Here is an 11,506-nt window from a genome sequence, read left to right as displayed (position 1 = left end):
AAGTGCTTTAGGGAGGATTATGAGCCTACACAAATCTGCTCTGCTATCAAGTTGATTCCAGCTTTCCGAGGCCAGTAAGACTGGACAGCCTCATCTTTCTCCTGCAGAGAGGCTGGAAGGTTTGCAAACTGACCTTGAGGTTAGCCGAGCAACCCGTAACCCACAGAGCCAAGATGGAACCTTACAGAGCAGATGCCTCGACAGAAACATAAACCCTGGTGAACCTCAGATTAAAAGCCTATTGCACTGAGTCACAAAGAAGTGAAGGACTGAAATGGCCCGTGGAGGCTCCAAACATTGCTACTGAGTCGATCGAACTCAAAGTGAGCCTAGGGCAGAGTAGAGCTGAGACTTTGGGTCTTTAAAGGAGTAGCACACTGCACCTCCCTCCTATAGAGAGCCTGGTGGGCTCAAACCTTTGGACCTGATGGGTCAGTGCATAGCCCACCATGTCACCAGGCAGGGCTGGCACCTTGAGGAGCCTGGGCTAATAGTGTTATGTGAGAGAAAATTCCAGACCAGGGAGATACTGGGGGTGGGGTGGGGACAAGGGCCCTGGAGTAGGTGAGGATTAAGATGTAGCCAAGGTCAGGTGACCAGATGTCCATCAAACTGAGCAGGTGTACTTTGTCCTGAGGATGGGAGAAGCAATTGAAAGACTTTAAGTGAGCAAGTGCCTAGATTAGATTTGTATGGTAGACGGAGCTAGGCCTTGATTGAGGGCAGCTGAGGTCAAGGAAATGGTCTCCATTTCTGGGCAGGGCTTCTCCCCACTCCTTCAGAATTTCAGTGGCTTTCAAGGTTTGGTTGAGTGAAGTCCTGAGGACTGGTTGAAATGATTCAGCCTGAGAAGCCAAAGTGATTGGGCACGGAGTCATCCATCCATTCATATGTACATTCAGCCAGAGCTGTATGGAAGGAAACCCTTTCTATTAGGGACCCCAAACCAAATGCACTGCCACGGAGTGGAGGCCAATTCATAGTGACTCAACTCACACACAGGACAGGGCAGAGACTAGCTCTTTAAAGGAGTAGAAAGCCTCATCTTTTTCCTGTGGAGTGGCTGGGGGGTTTCAAACTGCCGACCTGTCCTTCACAGCCCAACCCAAACTCACGATACCACCAGGGCTTTCCAGGAAAATGACCTATACAGGTGAGGACCCAGGGTCCTGAAGACTAGAGGGGAAGGGGAAGTTCATGAACAGGTGCTCTTCCGTGCTTTCATTTTAAAAGCAGGCAGAATGGGGAACCTAAAGCCCAGAGGCCCAAACGCAGCTCGCAGATCTTTATGGGGCACCTACCACCAAGTCAGCGGTTCAAACACCGCAGGCTCCGAGAAGGAGAAGGATGTCTATTACCACAGTTATGCTCAGTCTCCGACTGCCTAGGGAGGATCGCCCTGAATTGGCAGGGGGGTTTACCTCTGCCAATCTCTGTTCTCAGCAGATCAGCGGAGCACAAGTGAAGATCTCTAATCTGGTGATGCTTATATTCTAGGCGTGGGCCGAGAAACGAATTGCACAAGGTACACGGGGCATAATTCGCTTGGCTCCAAGGACGTCTGGTAGGGATTTGAGGAGATCGGAGGTGGCTGGAGCCCTGTGGCTTGGCACAAGGGCACGGGAACCTTTTCCAGGTTTCTCGGAGTTCTCGTTGGGTCTTTGCTTCGGGCATGGGGATGACAAATGGTCTTACAGTTAAGGCACCTGAGGGTCTGGAAGCTACCTGCTAACAGGTGCTAGGACCCGACCAGCGTGCTCTTAATTTAAAGCCAGCGCCCGCCTTAAAGCCAGGGCCCGCCTTTCCTCTTCCCCGCGGAGCAGACGCAGCTCTGCGGAAGCCGGCTCCGCCCCAAACTCGGGGAGGGCCTGGGCCGGTAAGAGCCGGAGCCCGCCCGTCGCGCGCCGCTCGGCAGGGCCTGCCCAGGCGGGAGCGAGGCCGGGCTGCTCCCCGGCCCCCACTCGCCAGCCAGTGGTTCGCTCCGCACACCCCTGCCTGCGCGGGCAGTGCCGCGGCCCGCCCCACTTCCGGTTCCCGAGGGCTCTACTTCCGGTGTCCGCCGCCCTCCGCTCCGCCGCCGCTCGTCCGCGATGCTGTCCCGGTCCCGCTGCGTGTCTCGAGCGCTCAGCCGTTCGCTCGCCGCCTTCCAGAAGGTACGGCCCAGCCGGCCCCGGTCCCGCAGGGCTGCCGCGGGCGGGCGGGCGGGCGGCCTGGGGACGGGCGCGGTGCCACGACCGGCCAGGCCGGGCGCCAAGGGCACCAGGACGCGGAGGCCGCGGGCTGGACTGCCGGGCCCCCCGTCGCCCTCGTGACCGCCTGGCGGTGCCTGTGAAGCTCGGCGCCCCTCGCCCTCGAGGCGGCCCACGCTGCACCCCACTCGCCGTGGCGGGCGCGGGGACCACCCGAGGCCGCGCCCGTCCCAAACCGAGACTCCGAGTTCCGGCCGAAGCGCGGCGAGCGCCCCTCCACCCCCGCACCGGGGACCCGGGACCCAGGACCCGGCCCGAGTCAAGCGGTGTCCGCCGTGCTGGGAAGTGGAGACGGCTTGGCAGGCCCAGGGTGCTGTCCGACCGCGAGCGAGCCCTGCGTGTTGGCATTCACCTGTCACCAGCTCTGGGGCAGCTTTAGGGAAGAGGCTGGAGGCTTGGTGACGCAGTGGTCAAGCGCTTGACGGCTAACCCCAAGGTCAACGAACCTTGGAACCTACCAGCTGCTCCGCAGTACGATGATAGGGCCTCCGCGCCTTCCCTGAGGAGTCAGCGGTGGACACCCCGTTCGGCAGTTCTACTCTGCCTGTAGGTTCACTGGGAATTGAGATCCACTCGATGGCTGTGTTGCCCCCCCCCCCCCACTCCCACTTTCTTCTTGGGTGACGTCGATAATGTCTTCTTTCTCAACAGGGGAACTGCCCTCTAGGGAGACGTTCTCTGCCTGGTAAGTTCTGCCCTAGTCCCGGCCGTGCCTGAAATGCTTTCCCTCCCGGGCAGAGTGGCGTGCGATGGCGGAGGCGGATGGGTCTGCTATGTCGCTCCCCAACGTTCAAGAGCAGTTCCCTTGAGATAGTAGAACAGGCTGTGTGTGAAGTAGGAAGCCCACTCTCGTGTTGTTTAATCATTGACAGCCGTCCCTTATTCGGTGCTCTGGTTGCCTGTCTTTGTCAGGCACTGTGCAGGGCACTAACCGGGGTGCAGCACCGAACCTCCTTGCCCTCATGGAGTGGAGTCAAGGGAGAAAGCCCAAGCTTAAACGCGCAAAGTAGGCACGTTCTGGGAAGTACTGAGAAGGCCTCTCTGAGTAGGTGACATTAAAGTTGTGACCTGGAGGATAGGACAAAGCCCGAAGGGGAAAGGAGGGAGCCGCTGGCGTGTATAACATCTCTGGGGGAGGGAAAGATCCGAACTGGGAAAAACGTGGTCAGCTGGAGCATTTGAGCTACAGGGGAAAGTGGCATGAGGTAGCGAGTGCATGGGGGAGAGGCTTTGGGAAGGGGTTTCCATTTAACCCCACTCATCTTCTGGGGAATCCTCGATGATGTGTTTCATAAGGCTTATTTTGTGGCATACATCCGTGTGGAATGAGTGACACTTCCTGTGTGAGTGTGTGTGTCAGGCATTCCTGTGCAGGTTTTTAAGACCCCCATCCTGAAACAGTAAGCATGGTTAGCTCTGATTTACAGATGAGTACCTTGAGACCCAGAGAGGTTACCTCCCTTGTCCAAGGTCACTCAGCCAACATCATGCCTGGTCCCAAAGCCTGAGCTTCTAGCCATCACAGTATCATTTCCATGTGAGGTCTGCAGGTGACTTATTGAGTAGTTTTGATATGGCTAACGAGCCCTGGCAGCACAGTGGTTACTCATTAGGCTGTTAACCACAAGGTCAGTGGTTTGACCCCACCAGCTGCTCTGAGGGAGAAAGATGAGGTTTTCTACTCCGAGTTACTGTCTCAGAAACCCACTGGGGCAGTTTGACCCTGCCCTATGGGGTCCCTATGAGTCAGAATTGACTCGCTAGCCGTGAGTTTGATTTGAGATTTTCTACATGGCTAAGTGACGGGGACACAGATGGCCCCTGCCTGCGTGGATCTTAGGAGCTTGTTGGAAAGACCGTCTGATTTGGATTTACCCACACATAAAGACTGATCACCACGGCAGAAAAGAAGTACAGGCAAGAGGATGGATGATGTAGCCCAGTGGGGTGGGGGCAAGGTGGGAACGGCAGTAAAGGCTTCCTCGGAAAAGTGACATTTCAGCTGGGGTGCAGAATCAATAGTGATCCAAGCAAGCTTGTGCAGGCAGGAAGGGGCTTGACTGGCCATAGAAATAGAAAGGGAGCCTCTCTGGCTGGAAAGATAAGCAGGGCTGGACGGGGCAAGGTCACGTACAGTTTTGGACTTTATCTGAGGCGTCGTCAGAGCATAAGACCTAATGCAGTATCTGCCCAGAGTGGGCTTTTGGTAACTTAGCACCCTTTTCAGTGGGGACTCCTGCAGAGAGCACTATTTCAGAGACCAGCAGAAGCAGCCTGGAAGTTGGGGTTTGCACCCCGGCTCAGGGTTTTGCTTTGGGCCCAGCTGCCAGTGCCCTATTTACCTAGGAGATGGGTGTGATGGCAGATGGTCATGCCGCTGCAGAGAGGTTTGGAGACTGGAAAAGCCAAATGAGGTCATTAAGGGAAAGCATTTTCTAAACCTTACAGCACTGGACAAATGACACTTGCTGTGGGATGTGCTTGGTATGCACCGCAGGCCTCCCCAAGTCCGTCTGGGTTGCTGGCTGTTTGCCGAGCTTCCCCCCTCAGAGCCACGCTGCGGCTCAGCAGTGACTGGACTCAAGCTGCTGGCAGTTAGGGACAAGGTGGACATAAAAGAGCTGTCTCCTTTCTGATGCCTCTTGAGTTAAGGTCTAAGAGTGTGTGGAGAAAAGCAGATCCCTTACTAAGGACAGGTAAGAGGCGGGAAGAGGTGTTGACTAGTTGAAAGAAGGTACGTGGAAGACCTCAGGAAGATCACAGCAAGACGCAGATTAGCTGAAATGTAGTCCCAGCACACACTGCCGCGCGGCTCTCTCATGCTGGTGATAGTTGAAGAGTGGGGAAGCATATAGAGATCAAGCAAAGTTCATGAACTTTTAAGCTAAGCAAGATGATAAAACTGATTTGGATGTTGGCCTCATCCCATCCCTCCCTGCCCCCCCAAGCCCCACTTACCTGCTGCCGTCTGCCCTGGAGGCGGCTGCAGTGGGAAGGTTTGCAGAACAGGCCCCCACGTCATCCCGATTGCATGGTTGGCTGCCGTGACTGCTCCCTTACACCCCGTTTCCATACCCATTCCCAGCAGGTCCCTTTCATGAGGTGAGGTTGGGGGTTAAGAGTTTTGTTCTATTTTTTTGCAGGGGTCTCCTTATGTCAGGGAGCAGGTTACCCTGACAGCAGGAAGATTGTGTAAGTACCGCTTGACAAGCACCGACATGTGCCTGAGGTTTTTTATTAAGATACCAAATTTGGCCATTGGATTTCTTCCCTGGCTTCTTGGCCTAGAAATCAAGATAGTAGGTGGACAGGCCTGATACAGACCCTCCCTTTTTATGCTTCATGTCCCTTGAGCATCAGTCCCAGGTCAGGTGCTGAACCAGGAGTGGGCCGCCTCCCGAAGGTGTATAGGTGATAATGGAGACTGAACTGGACCCCGCCTTCATGGGAGTGGATAGAACATATGAGCTGCACACGGTGCCCCTGGAGCGGTGGAGGGCGCCGTCATCGTGGAAACTGAGAGCATCCTGCTGGCATCATTAGTTCCTCCTTCTAGAGGGAGTTGAGCCCTGAGACTTTGGCTGGTGGGTGGGCAGACTGTTGCCTAATGCACAGTCCAGAGCAGGGCACCACCCACGTGTGTTTCTGATTAACTTCTCAGGATTTCCCGGGAAGTTCATCAGAGAGGAGCCCTGGTGGCATTGTGGTCACGCATTGGGCTGCTAACCACGAGGGCAGCCGCTCCACAGGAGGAAGAGGGGCTTTCGACTCCCATAAAGAGTTACCGCCTCAGACACTCCTTGGGGCTGTTCTCCCTGTCCTGTAAGGCTGCTTGAGTGGGAACTGACTCCCTAGTAGAGAGTTTGGTTTGCGTTGGTAAGATGTGCTATCGCTACCAAGCCAGCAACCTTCTCTCTAGCGAGAGTCGCACCTTCCTCGCTGTGCACCATCATGGGATTTTTAGTTAATTAAGAGAAGTATATACTGAGTACTAGATATATAATGGGCTGTGTTATTTTTGGAGGATAGTTTGGCATTTAGACGTGTTCTCTCTGATGATTCTGTTTCTAGGAATCTACCAAAGAATTCCTCTTACACATAGATTTTGGTAAAAATGGCCCTACCACCGGGAGTAGGGTAGCGTCTGCCATGTTTACCTGTCCACGGGGAAAGGCCGGTGACAGGAGCGCTCCATTGTCCAGCCTAGTCACCATGGTCTCCAGCCAAATCCGAATAGTCTACAGCAGGGGTCCTTAAACTGCAGCCCGAGAGCCACGTGTGGCCCACGGAGGACATTTAATCCTGCCCGCCAGGTGTTTTTGCCCCGTTTTGTTTTTTGCTTCCAAATAAAATATGTGCAGTGTGCATAGGAATTTGTTCATAGTTTTTTTTAAACTATAGTCCGGCCCTCGAACAGATCTGAGGGACAGTGAACTGGCCCCCTACTTAAAAAGTTTGAGGACCCGTGGTCTACAGTAAGCACCTCATGTGTTTATCATGTGAAAAATACCTAGAGAGTCAGCGTGCTACTGGTCTGCGGTTCAAATGGAAATGGGGGAAAGCACAAATCTCTGTAATGAACAAGATCAAATAACTGGAAGTAAGTTACTGAAATAGCTCAACTTCAAGGGAGGGAAAATCACTGCTAGTATCGCCCTCATCAAATGTCTGCTTTTGTGTGTGGTGGTTTTTTTTTTCCTAGCAAGATAACCCCTTTATTTTTAAAATCTTTATTGTAAACCTTTTAGCTACATGTTTGTATTGAATAAGTTAGGTGGTGATACACTTACTTGATTCAAAAGGTAACAGGTCTTGGGAAATGCTTTTTCTCCTTGCCCTTCAGCACCACCACACTCCTCTCCCCAGAGGTCACTGGTGCCCCCGTGCTGGCTGCCCCGTGCCCGGTCGTTCTGCTGTGGGCATGGTGCAGCCTGTGATCTGCATGTTTGAGAGCACATTTGTCTGCATAGACCAAGGACCTCATGGTTAGCTTGACACATTATCAGAGTAAAACGAGCACCGGGCAACTGAAGTCTGCAGTGCGTTTGGGATTATAAAAGGTGATTGATGCTTGTTGTAGAATATTCCAGCAACCCTGAGATGTCCACATCGCCCCTAGAGGTAACAGTGTCCATGGCCTGTATGTTTAAATGCCGTTGCTGAAACTACCCCCAGTGTGGCTGCCTTCTAGCAAGAGAGCAAGCTGGGCGATGTGTGTTTTTCTCCAGATAGTGTGCTGTATCTGCTCTAAATCCGTAATTGGGAGAACAGAAATCCCGGCGCACGTGCTGCGGAATGGCAGCGTGCACCCCAAGGGCAGGCAGTGTATCTTTCTTGGACAAGCTAGTTAGGATAGAAGCCCAGCTGGGAAGCACAGGACCAGGCTGCTTCATTTTTGTCCAAGAGCCAAGTGGTAGGTCTCTGTTGTGAGAGCTAGAGTCTCTGGGCAGTGCTGCTGCCTGGCCTTATGGACAGAGCGCACTGGTTAAGGCACCCAGTCACCCAAGTGCCACTCTAGGCCTGCTGAGTCAGACCTTGAGGTCAGGCCTGAGAGGTTCCCCCAGGTGACACTGATGGGCACCCCTAATGAGGTATCCCTGGTGTAAAGAAAAGGCAGCCCCCGCATCTAGAGCCAAAGGGGAGTGGTTCGCCTGCCAAGGAGCCGACTGACCCTCTGTTTTCTGTCTGGTGTAGCTTTCCCAGCAGTGATGGCTTCAGTGTCCGCTTCTTCAGAACCACAGCTGCGTGCCGTGAGTATCTGCAGCCCACTCCCTGCCGCCTTGGGAATGCACACTTGCAGTGGGAAGAGCGACACCTGGCCGAGCTTATTTAAAGCAGAAGCTAAGAAGGAAGAACGTGGGCTACTTGGGGATTTTCTCTTGTGCTCTGTCCTAGGGGATGGCGTGATCACAGTGAAGACTCCCGCATTTGCAGAGTCTGTCACAGAGGGGGATGTCAGGTGGGAGAAAGGTACGACTTGGTGACTTCTCTCTCCCTTGGGTCTAAACATTTTCTCAAGGGTTTCTGCCCGATTTCCGACACGGCACTTTCTCCAGACCTGGAGGAAAAGGGTCTTGTGACACCTGCCGGGAAGGGCTGTAGTGGCTGCTGCTGGCTCCGCACTAACAGGACGTCTTGGCCTCTTTTCAGCTGTTGGAGACGCCGTGGCGGAAGATGAAGTGGTTTGTGAGATTGAAACTGACAAGGTAGGCTTGTCCGAGCTTGGTGACAAGTTGGTAGTTTCAGTTTTACTCTTTCTAACTAATTTACGTGCGCTGTTTTCAGTCACTTTTCCTCTGTCTGGAAAGCACGTTGGGGTGGATGTTGCACGATGTTTCTAAGCAGTCAGACAAAGGGTGGGGCCTTCACCACAACGCTAACTTGGCGCTGCTCTTCTCTGGTGTGTGTCCCCGGTGTCTTAGCGTCTCTGCGGCAACTCTTGGGACGAGTGTGTGATTGCCGGCTCGCTTCTCCACTGCCCATGAAGGTGTGAACTCCTCCGTCTGTCTTCCTCTTACAGACTTCTGTGCAAGTCCCGTCTCCAGCGCATGGCGTGATCGAGGCTCTCTTGGTACCGGATGGGGGCAAAGTAGAAGGAGGCACTCCACTTTTCACGCTGAGGAAAACTGGTGGTAAAGATATTCTCCTGGTCATCCAGGGTTCCCCACCCCCACCCCCGGGGCTCCAGGATGAGCCTCCTGTGCTGACTGCCTGCAGCCTCTCAGCCCAGGGCTTGGAGCCAGCGCTGCTGGGGTTGGCCCCCCGCTGCGCAGTCAGCTCTCTGCCTCATGCACACACGGGGAATCCCAATCGCCAATCAGAAACCCTTTGGCTTTCACTGCCCTCAGTTGAGGAACCAGGAGAGGCAGCCGCGTTTAGATAGCATCCACTTTCAGTGTCAGTTCTAGAAGAAGGGATACTAAAAACACCAAACACAACTCTGAATACGATCGCTTTTTCCGTGCATATTTGTCAGCTGGCATCTTCTGAAAGGTGGACTAGAAATGACAGATGCAGAAGACAGTCATCCCTTCACCCCTTCCCAACCATGGGGGAATGTGTTAAGCACACAAATGCCTCGGACCCCGGGGAGCAGAGCTCTAGCCTGATCTTGATCTTGATTGCCTGCAGCGTGTGTTGGTTTTTTCACCAATGTTCCCCCAAGTGAATCTCATACATAGGGTTGAGAGCCACTGTTTAAAGATAGAAGCAGTAGTACTTCTGCAGAGGTTATGGTTTCAACGCACCAGCTGCTCCTTGGGAGAAAGATGAGGCTGTTGTAAAGATGGACAGCCTTTGAAGCTGTGGGCAGTTCTGCCGCCATGGGGTGAAACTGCCAGCAGTGGGTTTTGTGTTATGGAGAACTCAGTGCAGTTTCTTTTCAGATATGTTGGTGTTTGAGAGAAAATGGGAAAGCAGGGCAGTCACTGGTACTGGACCTCCCCAAATTAAGGGCTCGCTGATGCCGAAGTGTCCCAAGCATACTACATTATCAGTTGCCTGTTTAGTTGGCATTACATTTCCTTGTGCTTCTTAGGTGCGGTAAAAATGCTTGCCGGATTTCATCAGTAGATAGCTGTAAAGTTGGGTGTGTAGGAGTGCTGGGGAATCGAAGCACAGCGCTTGCCGTCACTGTGTGTGTGTGTCTGTCTGTCTGTCTCCCACCCCCCCACCCCCGGCCTTACATACAGCAGATACCTTGTAGACACTTGTCAGTTGGCGCTTTTTTCTGCTAAATTTTGTTGAACATCTGCAAGTAGGTCGCTTCCCATCCAGGCAGTACCACTGGGTGGCATCCTTTTTTTTCTGGTTTTCCAGCTGCTCCCGCAAAGGCTAAGCCAGCTGAGGCTCCTGCTGCTGCCGCCCCAAAAGCAGAGCCGGTGGCATCAGCCCTTCCTCCTCCCGCTGCACCACCCCTCCCCACGCAGATGCCCCCGGTGCCCTCGGCCGCACAGCCTCCTGTGAGCAAACCGGGTAAGTGCTGACTCCCACTACCGAGCCTCACGGGGGAGGAGATCACCTCTGCTGGTGTCGTGCTCCCTCCTCGGGGAGCGGCCGAGGCGGATCATGCTCCAAACGGGCCTCGGCAGCGAGCACCCAGACTTGATCTGAAAGCCCGGGGCTTAGCCCCGCTTTCTGCTGACCAGCTGCGGATGGCAACTTTGTGTGTGGTTTTCACAGTGGTGTTTCTGCTCTCAGGCAGCCGTACCGCCCCCCTTTTCTTCCAGTCTCTGCAGTCAGACCCTCTGCTGCTCCCCCTGGAGCTGAGCTAGGCGTTGGCAAAGGTCTGCGTTCAGAGCACCGGGTAAGCCACTGAGGACCGACCACCGTGAGGCGAGAGGTGGGGGCTTTGGGGGCCTGAGAGGACTTCAGGCGTGGTGGGGCTTGCCTTTGAATGGCCAGCCTCCCTGCAATGCCTGACCTTGGCCTTGACAACTTGCTCTGGGGAATGTGGGTTGGATTGAATACGATCCGAATTCAAAAGTTGCTCCACTGGTATCAAGATGAACTGTGGCCTTGGGGGAACTCTAAAATTCAGAGACCAGGGTTTTAGGAATTAGGGCTTACTTTCTAAGGAACATGGAATCATGTTTGGAGGAGGAAGTGATACAGTTGAATTCATTTTATGTAAATAAGAGTGGGTTTTCATGTCTAAGCTCTCGGCTTCCAAGAGGACAGACAGAAGCTATGACTCTTGGGTTCTGTAGGAAGATGTGGAGGTAAGTTAGGTAAACTTCGAACAGGACCTTTGCCACCTCGCCCGGGAGTGTCTTTTGGCAGCCTGTACTGAGTGTGGCTCTGAGGGCCGACTTGTGTGACGGTGTCGGACACAGTGACCCTCAGTAACGTGCTTCAGGCTCGATGGTTCTGGTTTGAGGTGCACAGCGAGCATTTCCTGTCTGGAAAATGAGGTAACTCATTCAGTCCCGTAACTGTTAAATGGCCGTCAGGGCTAGGGGCTGGGGTTTTCTGACCCTGGTCCAGTGGGTTTCCCACTGTAAGTGCCTAGCGTGAGTCAAGGGTCTGCAGGAGACAAATGCGAGTAGCCTTCCCGTTTCAAAGGTGGTTTGTCGAGCTCTGTTCCCATGCTTCTGGGATGCGTAGCGCAGGGCTGCGTGGTGGTAGGACCTGTCAGGGCCAGACAAAAACCTCGAGGAAGGGTGGTCAGGAGTGGGTTCCCCACCCAGAAATGCTTGAGTTTCCTTGGCGTGTGTGTCCACAGTCGCTATTCCCATGCGAGCTGCTTTCCAGCCCCA

The 11,506-nt window shown here is 54.0% G+C and overlaps 1 protein-coding gene across 1 annotated transcript in view; it reads left to right on the top strand.

Annotated features, from left to right (window-relative positions):
* Nucleotides 1-2,075: 2,075 nt before the first annotated feature.
* DLST (dihydrolipoamide S-succinyltransferase) overlaps nt 2,076-11,506 on the top strand; it is a 17,361-nt gene continuing 7,930 nt past the window's right edge. The window contains exons 1-9 of the mRNA XM_004698716.3: nt 2,076-2,153; nt 2,901-2,934; nt 5,393-5,441; nt 7,944-7,999; nt 8,145-8,219; nt 8,400-8,455; nt 8,770-8,881; nt 10,068-10,223; nt 10,478-10,554. Of these exons, the coding sequence (XP_004698773.1) occupies nt 2,091-2,153; nt 2,901-2,934; nt 5,393-5,441; nt 7,944-7,999; nt 8,145-8,219; nt 8,400-8,455; nt 8,770-8,881; nt 10,068-10,223; nt 10,478-10,554 (678 nt within the window). The 5' untranslated portion in view covers nt 2,076-2,090. The remainder of the gene's footprint in view (nt 2,154-2,900; nt 2,935-5,392; nt 5,442-7,943; nt 8,000-8,144; nt 8,220-8,399; nt 8,456-8,769; nt 8,882-10,067; nt 10,224-10,477; nt 10,555-11,506) is intronic.

Source organism: Echinops telfairi, unplaced genomic scaffold (assembly GCF_000313985.2).
Source record: "Echinops telfairi isolate 266 unplaced genomic scaffold, ASM31398v2 ScPeMD7_18;HRSCAF=68, whole genome shotgun sequence".
Taxonomy (NCBI): Eukaryota; Metazoa; Chordata; class Mammalia; order Afrosoricida; family Tenrecidae; genus Echinops; species Echinops telfairi.
Note: the sequence above shows the minus strand (reverse complement) of the source record. Positions and strands in the feature narration are given on the sequence as shown.